The sequence below is a fragment of the Pelobates fuscus genome, chromosome 8, assembly GCF_036172605.1.
Source record: "Pelobates fuscus isolate aPelFus1 chromosome 8, aPelFus1.pri, whole genome shotgun sequence".
In the NCBI taxonomy this organism is placed as follows: Eukaryota; Metazoa; Chordata; class Amphibia; order Anura; family Pelobatidae; genus Pelobates; species Pelobates fuscus.
The window spans coordinates 107,307,081-107,322,230 of NC_086324.1; the positions used below are offsets into that span (position 1 = coordinate 107,307,081).

The 15,150-nt window shown below is 48.5% G+C and overlaps 1 protein-coding gene across 1 annotated transcript in view; it reads right to left on the bottom strand.

Moving 5' to 3' along the window:
- CARD11 (caspase recruitment domain family member 11) overlaps nt 1-15,150 on the bottom strand; it is a 1,037,045-nt gene that overhangs the window by 430,800 nt on the left and 591,095 nt on the right. The window contains exons 11-12 of the mRNA XM_063430219.1: nt 5,038-5,150; nt 4,807-4,916 (exon numbers count right to left, since the gene is read on the bottom strand). Of these exons, the coding sequence (XP_063286289.1) occupies nt 4,807-4,916; nt 5,038-5,150 (223 nt within the window). The remainder of the gene's footprint in view (nt 1-4,806; nt 4,917-5,037; nt 5,151-15,150) is intronic.

Consider the following 15,150-nt stretch of genomic DNA (forward strand, 5'->3'; position numbering starts at 1 on the left):
AGTCCCTCTGGGCCTTCCCTGTGGCCCCTGCTCCCCTCTCCCATGGTGGCTGCCGGTGTGGGTGCTCCCCCCCCCGCGGCCTGAGTCCCTCTGGGCCTTCCCTGTGGCCCCTGCTCCCCTCTCCCATGGTGGCTGCCAGTGTGGGTGCTCCCCCCCGCGGCCTGTCTCCATCTGGGGCCTTCCCTGTGGCCCATGCTCCCCTCTCCCCTGGGGGCTGGCAGTGTTGGTTCCCTCCCGTGGCCTGTCTCCATCTCTGGCCTTCCCAGTGTGTGGTTGCCGGTGTGGGTGCTCCCCCACCGCGGCTTGTCTCCTAATGGGGCCTTCCCTGTGGCCCCTGCTCCTGGGGGCTGCGATGGTGCCAGCCGGCATTCCCGCCCGCCGGCTCCGCTACCCCCCTGATGCTGCTCCTCAGACCCGGTTGAGGAGGTGGAGCCCGGGCCCGAGGCTTCACCCGGCCGCATGTCTGAGGCTCCAGACACGCGACCTACAACTGCCGCGGAGGATGCGCGGCCTAATACCGCTGCGCGGGACTTGCGGCCTCCCCCTCCTGCAGCCCGATCATGGACGGCGGCCTCCGGCATTGGGATTCGTGCCGGAGGCTGTAGGAGGCGGGCGGCGCATCCCGCACCTTGTGCGGCCGGCCGGAGGCCTTCCTAAAACGCTGCATGGTGGGCGCGACGGCGGGGCCTGGGACGGGGTCTGCTTACCTGCTGTTGGGGGTGGAGGGGACCTATCCTGAGGGCCTCCTCTGCCAGTGAGGATGGCACCCGGGGGGTCTCTCTCCCCTGCCCCCCCTCCTTTTTTCAGTCCCCCCTCCCTTCTCTGTCTCCGGTTTCTCCCCCCCCTGTTGGCATGTTTTCTTTCTGTTCCTGTCGGTCCTTCTTTCTCCCCCCCCTTTTTTCCCCTCTCTCTCTGTTTTCTTCCCCCTTACACTCTCTCTGTTTCTCTCCTCTATGCCCCCCCCCCCTTTTTTACTCTCTTTCCCTGCTCTTACCTGTTCCTGGGTCTTCTCTGCCTTCTGCTCTTCTCTCTCTGCCTTCTGCTCTTCTCTCTCTGCCTTCTGCTCTTCTCTCTCTGCCCTCTGCTCTTCTCTCTCTGCCTTCTGCTCTTCTCTCTGGTTACTTACCTTGACTGCCTCCTGGTGGCACGTCCTCTCCATGCCCTTCTCACAGGTCCTGGCTGCAGTTCATAGAAATGCCCAGCAGGTGGCGCCTGGAACATCTTGGAAGAAAACATTGGAAGCTGATTTCAATGTCTTCTGCCTGGACTTCTACGCTTGTTATGCCGCGGCTGGTGCTCCGGGCATTGGCTGGTGAGTACGTTGTCCCTTCTTGCAATCTGATCGGGTCCCTTTAAAACTGGGGGGGAGATCAAGGGCAGCGGTGTGATCGGACTTCCGGCTGCTGCCGATGCGCCCGGCAGGTTGTTGTTTTCCAGGCCGTATTTCTGACAGTCAGTGTTCAGTCTTCCCATTCATGTTACGGTCATCTGCAGGTGGGAAGGGGTTTTGGTGGATCGAGTAAGCATCGGAAGGGACTTCCTTCAGGCTTTCGCCGCTCGACGGCTGTTGTATTTGGGAAAGGTAAGTTGGTAGCAGTTGGCTGATTCATCAATAGACTCTGTTCCGTTCTTGGAGGTTGCGGAGTAGACATAACCGGGCCCTTTCTGCTTTCTCGTGAGGTGAATTGAATGCACAGGGTACTGGTTAGGCTCCTAACAGGGTGTGCTAGGTTCCCAGAATAGTTGGAAATATACTGTTCCAATTGGGGGGAGCGCCGGGTTCCCACATGTGTCCTGTTTTTTCTTCGGTGGGGGCTATTCCGCCCCTGGGTTATTCAGCCTCCTCTCCCCTTGTTTGCTTCTCGTAGCAGGGTTTTCTCGCCTGCGTCCATGTTGTTGGGGTGCTCCAATTGGGGCTAGAATTCCTGGGTAAGGATGGTGGTGGGTTCAGGGGGTATTCGGTCCGGTTTGGGTCAGCTACAGACGCCACCAGGCTGGGCGTGCTTGTGCCACTGGTTCACAGGGCTTGGATGGTGGGGGTCAGGGTGGTAGGTTTCTTGGGTTCACCCTGCTGGTCTCCGAATGGATTTCTCCCCACGGTTACTGTCTTCTCCCCCCCACCCCGGAATAAAGAGGGTGGGATGCTCATGTGTCATTTGGGACAGGAGGTGCGGGGCGAGTGATTGATCTTACGCCTTCGGGAGTGGAGGTTTGGTAGTCTGGCGCCTGATACATGAGGGAGGTGTGGCTCCTCCTCTTCCTGGGTCAGCTGTCCCGCCTCCTAGGGGTACCGGGGTTTTTTGTCATCTGTCTGGGTGGAATGATCTGTATTCGGGGGCTGTTTGGGATTTGGGTGTTCTTAAATCTGGACATGTTACGCATTCTGTTTCTTACCAGAGGTTCTCAGGGGCCGGGCTGAAGCTATCGCCCGTTTCTGTTGGCAGTGCGCTCAGCAATGTGAGTGCCCTGGTGCGCTGACGTCGGAAATCGGATAAGATGGGTTTCTAGGTTTGGCTTGGGGGATTCCAGTTCGCCTTGGGGTTTGGCCGGATGTGGCCTGGTTATCTCGAGGGGATGGGTGCGCTTGCTGGAGGTCGGACAGGGCCTATGTTAACGGTGCACTGAGGAAGGCTCCGGCTGGAGTTGAAACGCGGTTGCTGCTAGACCAAAGTATTGTATCTGGGACTTTTTCTTATTTACTCTGCGGTGTTTTTATTTTGGCTTTGTGCCTAGTATATTTTACTATTTATACACTGCTTTTGTCCCTGTTTTAATTGTTTATTTGTTCAATGAATTTTGGATTCTCCTCTTTGTATCCTTTGCTGCTCCCCTCAAAGGTATTGTTTTAGCCTTTTTAGGCTCCCTCCTGCATATTATATAGAGCCGGGGACGGCTTTAAATCCTGTGAGTTTTACTCTACATAAGGGGTCTAGCATTATATATATATATATATATATATATATATATATATATATATATATATATATATATATATATATATATATACGTTCTGCACTATGTTATGTTATTTGTGTTTTTTAGCTTGATCCCGAATTGTTATTTCATTTACTGGTGCAGTATTTATTCTATGTTAATCTAGCGCTGCAGGAAGTGGTGGAACAGGCCATGGCTGGTTGTGGTGGGGTCCCCCGCGGATTTTAGGTGTAAAACAGCGGGGTTGTGGCGGGGGTATGTCCTTGCCAATTGAGTTTGAGGTTACGTTTAAGTATATGGAATGAGATGAACAAGTTTTTTAAGGTCTCAAACCTCCCCTGCTCCAAAGGTTAAACTTTAGGTTGCCTGAGGTCTTGTGCCCATCGAGCGTGGATAAGGTCGGCTGATGGCAGGCATTGGAAATATATGATTTTTATGACGAGGGGGGAGGTGAGAGGGAGTGGTGATTAGGAACCACTCTCTGTTTATTGGCAAGAACGGTTGGGTCACTGTATAACACTATGTGTGGAGTTATATATGTATATATGTTAATTTATGCTTATTTACGTTTTGGTTACAGAAAATAAGAGATTTAATAAATAAAGTTATGGATGTGTTATGCAGTAACTTAGTTTGTGATAATAAATGCTGTGGCCTGTTTCATCCATACTAAGTGGTCTGTCATTACTGGGGGGTTGAATAGGGTTAGATTTTGTTCTAGGCTGCATCGCGATTCCCCACTACGTACATACATGGTGTAATATGTGTGCCAAGGGGTTGTGAGGTAGATGATGTATTGTTTATGTTTGGAATGTGTTGTGTCTGTGTTGTGGATGCATGGGATACAGTGTGTGCTGGGGATGGAGTGTGTGTGATGGGGATGCAGTGTGTATGTGCTCGGGGTGTAGTATGTGCGTGTGTGCTGGGGACACAGTGGTTGTGTGTGCTGGTGACACAGTGGTTGTATGTGTGTGTGTGTGTGTGTGCTGGGAGTGCAGTGTGTGTATGTGCTCTATAGCTTAAAGGTACAATCCAGGCAACAAAATAACTTAATCTAAATTAAGATGTTATGGTGTCGTTCTCAAACTGTTTAACCTCAAAGTTTTCACCAGCGCATTCTCCACTCCCCCCAGGCAGCAACTGGCTTCTGAAATTTCACTTTGCGATCAGCTGACATTCTCAGTCGATCAGTGACTCCCTATTCACAAAACTGGTAGGAAAGAAACATACCTTTCCCAAGCCCGTTTTGTGAATGGGGAGTCAATGATTTGCTGAGAGCATCAGCTGACTGCTTTCAGCCAATCAGCAGTGCCCCTGCCCTGTGGTACTCCATGCTTGAAAGTGAAATTTCAGAAGCAAAATCCTGCCAGTTGGGAGTGGAGTTCATCTGGAGGGGAGTGGAGATTGCTGCTATCGACACTCTTGGCTGACACTCTCAGCTAATGAGCTAACCCTGTGCTGCAGGGATTTACTCAGGCAGTTCCTAAGTACTTAAGCAGGAGCCCCCGGCTTGGTTGCTGAGGTAGTGGAGGAGGGAAGTAGGGCCAGGGGCATCGCATATCAAACCGTTGTAAATAATTGGCTGTTTAACTCTTTCCTTACAGTGGAGACTAGAGGCAGAAGGGCAAAACTTCCAAGACAAGTACTACAAATGAGCTGCTTTGTCTCTTAACCTATTGGAAAAGCAAAATTGGATCATCAAGGTTTTTGCTGATGGAGATTTATATTTGAACTTGAGTGTACATCACTTTACTAATCAAGAAAAAAAATACTTTGTTGCAAAGCACAGTAGGTATAAACAGAGCTTTGTCTTGCTATGTTAGGCTATTTTTCATATATGAATACATCTCTGTTGAAAATTAATTGTATGACCTATATGCTGGTGCATCCTCTCTACTGCGTCGCATGATGGAGTCATTCCCTGGAGGTTCTGGTGTTGTGGATATTATGCTGTCACTGCGATTTCTCAATGGGAATGTAGGCTAAAAAATAAAATACACACATTGGTTGAAATGACAATTATTTACATTATGGCAAAGTAGAAAAAGTGGAAGTTAAATCTTGTTGATAGCTTTAATTTAGAAAAAAAAATAATTTACTTACTATATTTGTTATATCTGAGCTATTGAGAGTGTTGGCAGATCCAATTCTGCAGACATCAGGATCCGCATTAAAAGTGTTTGAGTCCGCTGATTCCTCATTTTGATTACGGACAGCTATTTAAATATGCAAGATGTTACACTAAGATAAGATGTTACACTTAAACTTAACCCACATGGGTGTTATATGTGAATATATATATATATATATATATATATATATATATATATATATATATATATATATATATATATATATACAGTTATAGAAATTACTTTTTGTATCTTTGTCTATTTATATTACATTGTCATACAATATCCACATACATATATTCAATAATAGTCATATAGTAAACATGTATTTAGATAAGATATAACAATGACATACAAACAATACGTATAGTCTAAACAAAGTATGGTTTTAACACAGGACTAATCCCATTGGGGAACTCAAGGAGGCATCAAATATCACATTGCATGTTTCAATATTTGTGTAACTAGAAACCATGCGGCCCTGGTGCAAAAATTGCCCTGCACCCCCCTTGCCATCACCCAAATGTCTATCCTCCACCCTTCATTAAGTTCCCCCTCCACCACTCCCATACCCCTATCCTCCACGTCCCAAAGGTACCCCCCCAACACACAGACACATATACAGATATGCACACATACATACACACACACACATACACACAGCCAGACAGACATACACATATACAGACACACGCACATACAAACATGCAGATAGACATACACACACACACACACACACACACATACATACAGATACAGACACACACACTGTCAGATATTAGATGCAAACACCAGAGTGCTTGAAGAGGGAATTCCTCTACTCAACACACACACACAGACATACACACAGACAGAGAAACATTCATACAGACACAATCACACATATAAACACACATATATACAGACACACATGCACAATCACACACATACAAACACATATACAACATTTTTTGTCAACCTCCTTGTAACTGGAACTCCCCGTACTCTGACCGAGTACCTTCCGTTGATGGACGCTTCCTAGCCTGCGCCGAGGACCACAAGCACTCATACACACACTGCACTCATACACACGCTAGACTCATACACACGCTGCACTCATACACACACTGCATTCATACACACACACGCTGCACTCATACACACGCTGCACTCATACACACGCTGCACTCATACACACACTGCATTCATACACACACACGCTGCATTCATACACACACACGCTGCATTCATACACACACATGCTGCATTCATACACACACACACACTGCACTCATACACACACACACACTGCACTCAAACACACACACTGCACTCATACACACACTGCATTCATACACACACTGCATTCATACACACACACTGCATTCATTATACACACACTGTAAATAAATATTCAATTAATATATATTTTTTAGGATCTAATTTTATTTAGAAATTTACCAGTAGCTGCTGCATTTCCCACCCTAGTCTTATACTCGAGTCAATACGTTTTCCCAGTTTTTTGGGGTAAAATTAGGGGCCTCGGCTTATATTCGGGTCGGCTTATACTCGAGTATATACGGTACTTACTCTTTCAAAAATCTAACAAACATTTCTATGAATTTTCCAACAAATGTGGTAGGTTACTAGCACCCTCCCTGCAACAGAGACAGAGACAAAACCACATACATTTGATCAAAGGGCAGGATGAGACAGGGGTTAGGAGCCCAGCTGGCATCCTCCAGGCCTTTCAGCTTATTACATGGAGTTGTACAATATAGCTCCTAATGCCTGAACCCTAATGGCCACCCAACGCCAACCATACATAAACGACTTCCTTTCGAAATATGTAGACCGAAAGCTCAAAGCGGAACTGGCCGACGACCTAGAGCAGCCCCTGTCCATAAAGGAACTCTCCTCTGCCCTCAACCAGTCCAAGATTCGCAAAAACTATAGCCATGAGGCTCTCTCGAGTTCCCCCTACTCTGGTCCACCCAGACCAGGTTGATTTTGTCAAAGGTAGGGAGGCAAGGGACAACACCATCAGGGCCCTCAACATAGTCCACTCTGCCTGGTTGACACACAAGGACCTAGTTTTCCACGGATGCGGAAAAGGCCTTCGTCCGGGTGGACTGGACATACCTTGAAGCCAAGCTTTGGCACATGCGGGGCCCTCACATCCACTTCTGGGTGATAGCTCTCTACACATTTTCTGCGCCGTTCTCCATACGGAATGGCACCAGGCAAAAATGCCCCCTATACCCCCTCCTGTTTGCCCTCACTCTAGAGCCATTCCTGGAGGCGGTCAGACGAGACAGGGCATTACGGGGTACAAACTACACAATATGGAACATAGGGTAGCTGCATATGCAGGCAACATGCTTTTCTTCCTGGACAATCCGCTAGTCTCCCTGCCCAACCTTCTCCACACCTTCAGAGAGTTTGGAAATCTGTCGAACATGAAGCTGAACATGAGCAAATCGGAGGCTCTCAATGTCACGCTCCCAGCAGACAGGGGACTTCACCTGAAATCACAATTTCATTTTACTTGGTTCGTGGTTAAGCTTAAATACCTTGGGGTCTGGCTGCCGAAGGATCTGACACACTTGTACCAACAGAACTTCCTCTCCATTCTTACAGTCATACTGACTGATCTACATCGTTGGTCGGGCCTATATGTCTCCTGATTCGACCGTATCAACGCGGTGAAGATGAATGTCCTCCTACGCCTTTTATACCTGTTTCAGATGGATCCAGTGACCATACCAAGAGCCTTCTTTCAGTCCCTCTACACTGCAAAATGGAGGTTTGTATGGAATGGGAGGGCATCCAGAATTAGTAGGGCGCAACTGGAATGCCCTAAAACTCAAGGTGGCACTAGGCTCCCGTTCGTCCTGGGGTACTATCACACCACACTTCTCCTTAGGCTTGTGGACTGGCACGCTCGCCCAGCCACCAAGATATGGGTCCACATGGAACTCTCCCAGGCGAAGGGTACTCTACCTTCCCACCTATGGCTTGGCACCATGACGTATAGTTTTCTCCGAACTGGCAACCCTATGATAGATGCCACCTTCAGGCATAGAGAAACTTCATTACAACCAACTACAGACAAATTATGCGGCCTTTGCAAGCAAACAGTGCCTACATAGAGACCCCATACAATTTGAGGCCATCTGCATCAAAAGACGCCACCTAGAGAAAGGGGTTTCCTTCTTATACGCACTACTCCTCACCGGGGAAAACATACCGACCCTGAAATTCATAGCTAAATGGGAAAGGGAGACAGGAGTCACGCTAACAATGCAGGAATGGGAGAAAATATTCATACTCGCATATAAATGCTCCATTAGTTCCAAGTACCAGGAGATGATCTTTAAGTTGCTGGCTCACTGGTATAGGACCCCTGACACACTACACTGCATAAATGCGAAAATATCGGACTAATGTTGGAGGTGCGTTAGGGATTCCTGAGATTTTGGCGTAGCCCCCTGGTTACGTAAAATCGAGAAGTAGAGGACTCCCTGTATCCTGGTACCCCACCCTTCCCAAGCACTTTGGAACCGCTCTCCACATTTGATGGAACTGTCCGGTCATAACCCCTTTCTGTTCAATGGTTCACACAAAGATACAGCAGATTACAGACAATGAACTGCCGCTCCAACCACTCCCCATGCTTCTGCACCACATCTCTCCCAACATATAAGAAATCCCTGACGAAACACCTACTAACGGTCGCCAAATTCCTAATTACTGCATTATGGAAGCAAAGGGGTGCACCCACCTTCCCGCAATGGATGAATAAAATTGGTGAGATCTACACCATGGAATCCCTAACGGCAACGCTACACGGTGGGCTGGAAAAATGCACCCGTACATGGACACCATGGCTGCGGTTCCTTGTGGCGAGCGGGGTGGAGAGATGAGAGCTTCCCCAACTCCCAGACCTTCCACATTCCCCTCCACGACTCCCCCCCACCCCTCACGTTAGGTCTCCATTACACCCCCCTGCCCAGGGGAAGATATAAGAAAAGTGATGTGAGTTGGGGACCACTGTGCCCTCATTCCGCATGCCTTCCAGCACAGGTGAGAGGTTGATCTGCCCATTTGTCTGAGTCTGATAGGGGTGAGGTTTCAGCGTAGCAATGTTTTGTATGCTTGTTTATGATTCACACATATGGTGACCAAAGCTACAGCATCCCAGATGTCTGCCAAATCCATGTGGTCCTGAGGGGTCCCAGGACCTTCTCCCAAGCCAAGATGTATGTATGTTAGTGCATGGTTCAGGGTTCGTGTGGGTGGTGCTAAGTAACAAGTATATAGTGGTTAGTTATCCCCTGTGTATTGGAGTTTAAATGCACATTTTATTGAAGGTAGTGAGTTTGGTTGTGGCAGCGGCCTTGTTGGGCGGTGAATCCAAAAAGCTACAGGTTTGTAGAAAGCGAAAGTGGTTGAATGTTGTGAAGGGTGTGGCCTGGGGAGGCCCGCAAGGGAGATCAGCTGTAGGCTATGAAAAAAGTGACAATAAAGGATTAAATTGTTGTTCTCAAAGTGTTCAAAGTGGGGGGTCAACCGAGAGAGGGTGTTTATGATGGAGAATTTGGATACTGCTTTATCCCAGACTTGAATTGAGGTGTATAGTACTGGCGTGGTAGAAGGTGTAAAGGGTCTAGCCTGTTTTGGGAGTCAGAGATATAGTGACGGGAAATCCCTGCCAAAGAGGTCATGATCCAGGTCCACCCATAGTTTGATGTGTTGAATGTGTGCCAGCTGGGCAGCATAGAAGTTGTACATGAAGTTTGGCAGTCCCAGACCTCCCGCTCTGTTTGGGATGTACCTTTTTGCCCTTTTGATTCTCGCTTTTTGCCGTGCCCAGACAAACCTGTCGATCTGTGTTTGTAGTGTTTTGAAATCTCTTTTGGATATCTGGATTGGCAGAGCTTGGAACAAGTAGAGGAAGTGTGGTAGGAGATTAATTTTAACAGAGGCTAATCTTCCTAGCCACAATATGGTCAGGAGCTGCCAGGCCTGTAAGTCCCTATAGGCTGTTTCCAGGAGTTCGGTGTAATCTAATCAATAGGCTTGATGTATGTTTGCTGGGAGATTCGTGCCCATAGAGTGAATGCTTTGGTCATTAAAATTGGAATGGGTAAGATTGTTGTAGGGTGCTTAGTGTTTGGGGTGTGAGATTGATGGGGAGTACCTCAGTTTTTCCCAGATTACGTTTGCAACCTGAGATTTTGGCGTAGCCCCCCCCCCCCCTGGTTACGTAAAATCAAGAAGTAGAGGACTCCCTGTATCCTGGTACCCCACCCTTCCCAAGCCCATGGGGTTTCATTCAGTACTGTGATGCTTCATTGTTTTTGGATGTCTAGTGGGTGTGGGTTGGTGTTGTGTCAGATAATAGTGTGTCTCACCTCTTCTGCTTGTGTTGGAGTAGAGTTCCATGGTTTAACATCATCGGCAAACCTGTGCATTCTGTTTGGTGTCTGAGTTCCATTCGCGTGAGAGTACGGGGTGCGTGAGGCCAGAGGCGGGTCGTCTCGGGGGAGTGCTTAATGGTGAGAGGGATAGGTTGCTATAGGTCTGATGTGAGTTTGTTGGAGGGGGAGAGGTCCCAGGTGTCTGCTGTGGCAGGAGGAGCCCTTTTGGGGTTTTGTGGGTTAGCGGTACTGTCCTGCGGACAGTTAATGCACTAGTCTTGATCCTCCCCTCCTCCTCATCAGAGTGCAGGGATGGGTGTCATTTTGTAGACACCAAACTGTCTCCCCAGACCCTACAATAGGAATGGATCTGCTGGGAGTGTCAAGGTTCCTTTTATTTGTTGTCAGGGGGAATTCCAGGGTGAGCTTGGGTCGTCCCCCATGTCCTAATGCTGTCGCGGATGTCTCACGGTGGGTGGATGATATAGCTGTCTCGGGTTTGGGTCCCTGGGGTGTCCGTGTTAGTATACAAAAGTTTAACACAAAGAAAACGATCAAAATAGAAATTACAAGTACAAATACAAACATTTCACTTCCCCATGCTGTCATCCCGTTGCTCAAGCTATAACATCACAGTTAGCTTCAGAAGAGATGATGTGTCACAACTTATGTCTTATGTCATTCCCCCCTTATCCCATCCCAGTGTAAGTCCTGGAAACCCCTTTGTGGCTTGCATATTTATAGGGTGCCCAAATTGGTCCTCCCCTATCAGAGACCTAGTGACTTGTCTCAGTGGTATATGGAGGCTAGAGATAAATTAATGTTGTGCTTCTGGGGTTGGGCCTACTGGATTGTAGTGGCATCCCTATGCGGGCTGGGTGCTCCAGGTTCCATGAAGGGCTTTCCCAGTTAAAGTTGCAGGCTATCCCATCCCAATCCATCCATGCTCAGTTCGTAATTCTCTTGTAGACCTCAAAACAGTCGGTGAGGTGAGTTTTAATGTTCATGGGGGCCTCTCTTCTGTGGAGTCTGGCGAGGTGAGCAAGGTCTGGCTCTGGTTGAGCTTGTCCCTTTCCGGCTGGGGCCACTGGGGAGGCTTCATGAAAGAATCCAGGGATTCTGTGAAAGTGTCCATTTCGCGGAAATCAGAAAGCACGAGTCTGGTCGTCTTTACGGACTAGTAGTTTGAATGGGTGTCCCCACATGTAGCAAGGGCCAAGGTGAGCTGCTTGAGGTCCTGCTGCTTTTTGAGAGTGGAGGGAACCAGATCCTGGAAAAAGGCTATGTTGGTGTCTTTGAACTGTGGACAGTTGTATCTTGTTTAGGTCAGCAGATGTTTTTTGACTGCAAAATACTGTAGCCAGACAATGAGGTCCCTTGGGTATGCAGGATTTGCTGTGGGCGGTCGGAGAGCCCTGTGGGCCCTATTTATTGCAAGTTCATCTGTGGAGGCCTCAGGCAGTATAGATTCAAATGCTGCCTAGATTGTTTTTAGGAGAGTGTCGTTGGTGACAATTTTGGGTAGGCTGCAGATGCGGATATTATTTCCATTTAGGTATGCAATATCCAGGGATTGGGCCGTGGATGTAGTGTCGAGAGTAGTGTTGTCGCGAACCCGAAATTGACTTCAATGGGCAGGCGAATTTTAAAACCAACAGGGACTCTTTCTGGCCACAAAAGTGATGGAAAAGTTGTTTCAAGGGGACTAACACCTGGACTGTGGCATGCCGGAGGGGGATCCATGGCAAAACTCCCATGGAAAATTGCAGAGTTGATGCAGAGTCTGCTTGTAATCCATAAAGGGCAGAAATCACCTAACATTGACACCTGTCCTCAAAGCCCTGCCCTGATACACACTGACACAGAGCAGAATAGGGACTGTTACCCCTACATAGGGTCACTTGGCAGGTATGGATTGACACCTGTCCTCAAAGCCCATGATACACACTGGGGGGAGCTACTGTCCTCCCCAACCCCTGCGCGGTGGGTGGGGGCCATAAATCACAATGGGGGGACCTACTGTCCTCCCCCCCTCGGCCCCCACCCCTGCGCGGTGGGTGGGGGCCATAAATCACAATGGGGGGGCCTACTTCCCCCCCCCGGCCCCCATCCCTGCGCGGTGGGTGGGGGGCATAAATCACAATGGGACGGACCTACTGATAGGAGTGGAGTATTGTTCATATCAGTTTAATACCTTCCGCGTCTCCTATCAGTGGACGTGTATATGGCAGCCATTTTAGGAACCGCACACCTGGGACCCGAGCAAGGTCACCTCGTTCAAGCTGCTCTGGTTCCTTGATGAGCCAGCTGCCCGTGAGTTAACATGTCCCGTGGAGAAGCACTCTGTCCTGTAAAGCCTCACCACAAAAAAATTTAATAAATAACAGCACTCGGAGTGGTGAGTTTAGTAAATGTTCATATCAGTTTAATACCTTCCGCGTCTCCTATCAGTGGACGTGTATATGGCAGCCATTTTAGGAACCGCACACCTGGGACCCGAGCAAGGTCACCTCTTTCAACAGGCGACATGATTTGGCCCTGTAAAACTATCCTGGATATTCTCTACAATTTCTATGGATATGGCATTGATTTATGTAACAGGGAGATGGAAGAAGATGCTTGGTCGGTCCTCTTACTTGAAATTTGGGGCACTGCGCGGGCAAGCTAATGTGCCACCAGATAGGAGTGGTGAGTTTAGTATTGTTCATATCAGTTTAATACCTTCCGCGTCTCCTATCAGTGGACATGTAAATGGCAGAGATTTTTAATTGTTGAATCACCTCCCCTTTTTAGGCCAAGGTGGGAAGATGCTTAGACCACTGGTATATTGGTGCCATCTTGGAGGATATTTTTTTTGGTTTGGTTTTTGAAGCCACAGTGCTGCACCAGTGGGCCTAAAAATTAGGCATGTACACATGCCTGAAAAATTTGGTATTGTTGCAGCCGCTGCTGTAGCAGCGGCCAGAAAAATTGATGTTTGTTTCACAGGCAGAAAGTGCCCTAAAACATGGCGGCTTGAACCCTAGTTGGTGGCGGATAAGTCACGCAAGTCAAACGTCATTCAGAGCTAAAATACAGCAGCGTGTGGACCATTTTTAGCCCAAGGCAGCTCATCTCATCAGGCCTTTTTTTAATCGAATGTATCGCCCAGTGTCAGTCCCTTTGGGATCCATCCCTCATTCATCTTAATAAAGGTGAGGTAATCTAGACTTTTTTGACCTAGGCGACTTCTCTTCATAGTGACAATACCTCCTGCTGCACTGAAGGTCCTTTCTGACAGGACACTTGAAGCGGGGCAGGCCAGAAGTTCTATCGCAAATTGGGATAGCTCAGGCCACAGGTCAAGCCTGCACACCCAGTAGTCAAGGGGTTCATCGCTCCTCAGAGTGTCGATATCTGCAGTTAAGGCGAGGTAGTCTGCTACCTGTCGGTCGAGTCGCTCTCTGAGGGTGGATCCCGAATGGCTGTGGCGATGCATAGGACTTAAAAAGGTCCGCATGTCCTCCATCAACAACACGTCTTTAAAGCGTCCTGTCCTTGCCGGCGTGGTCGTGGGAGGAGGAGGAGGAGGATGACTTCCACCTCTCCCCCTGTTAGATTCCCGTTGTGCTGTGACATCACCCTTATACGCTGTGTAAAGCATACTTTTTAATTTATTTTGCAAATGCTGCATCCTTTCCGACTTGTTGTAATTCGGTAACATTTCCGCCACTTTCTGCTTATACCGGGGGTCTAGTAGCGTGGACACCCAGTACAGGACGTTCTCCTTCAGCCTTTTTATACGAGGGTCCCTCAACAGGCAAGACAGCATGAAAGACCCCATTTGCACAAGGTTGGATGCCGAGCTACTCATTTCCTGTTCCTCCTCCTCACTGATGTCATTGAAGGTATGTTCTTCCCCCCAGCCACGTACAACACCACGGGTACCAGATAGGTGACAACGAGCACCCTGGGATGCCTGTTGTGTTTGGTCTTGCTCCTTCTCCTCCTCCTCAAAGCTACAATCCTCCTCTGACTCCTCTTCCTCACAATCCTCTTCCAGCGTTGCCGCAGGTCCAGCAAGCGATGCTGATAAGGCTGTTTCTGGCGGTGATGGTGACCACAACTCTTCCTCTTCCTCTTCACGCTCATCTACAGCCTGATCCAGCACTCTTCGCAGGGCACGCTCCAGGAAGAAAACAAATGGTATGATGTCGCTGATGGTGCCTTCGTTGCGACTGACTAGGTTTGTCACCTCCTCAGAAGGACGCATGAGCCTACAGGCATTGCGCATGAGCGTCCAGTAACGTGGCAAAAAAATTCCCAGCTCCCCAGAGGCTGTCCTAGCACCCCGGTCATACAAATATTCATTAACAGCTTTTTCTTGTTGGAGCAGGCGGTCGAACATTAGGAGTGTTGAATTCCAACGTGTAGGGCTGTCGCAAATCAAGCGCCTCACTGGCATGTTGTTTCGCCGCTGGATATCGGCAAAGTGAGCCATGGCCGTGTAGGAACGCCTGAAATGGCCACACACCTTTCTGGCCTGCTTCAGGACGTCCTGTAAGCCTGTGTACTTATGCACAAAGCGTTGTACGATCATATTACACACATGTGCCATGCACGGCACATCTGTCAACTTGCCCAACTTCAATGCCGCTATCAAATTTTTTCTGTTGTCACACACCACTTTGCCGATATCCAGT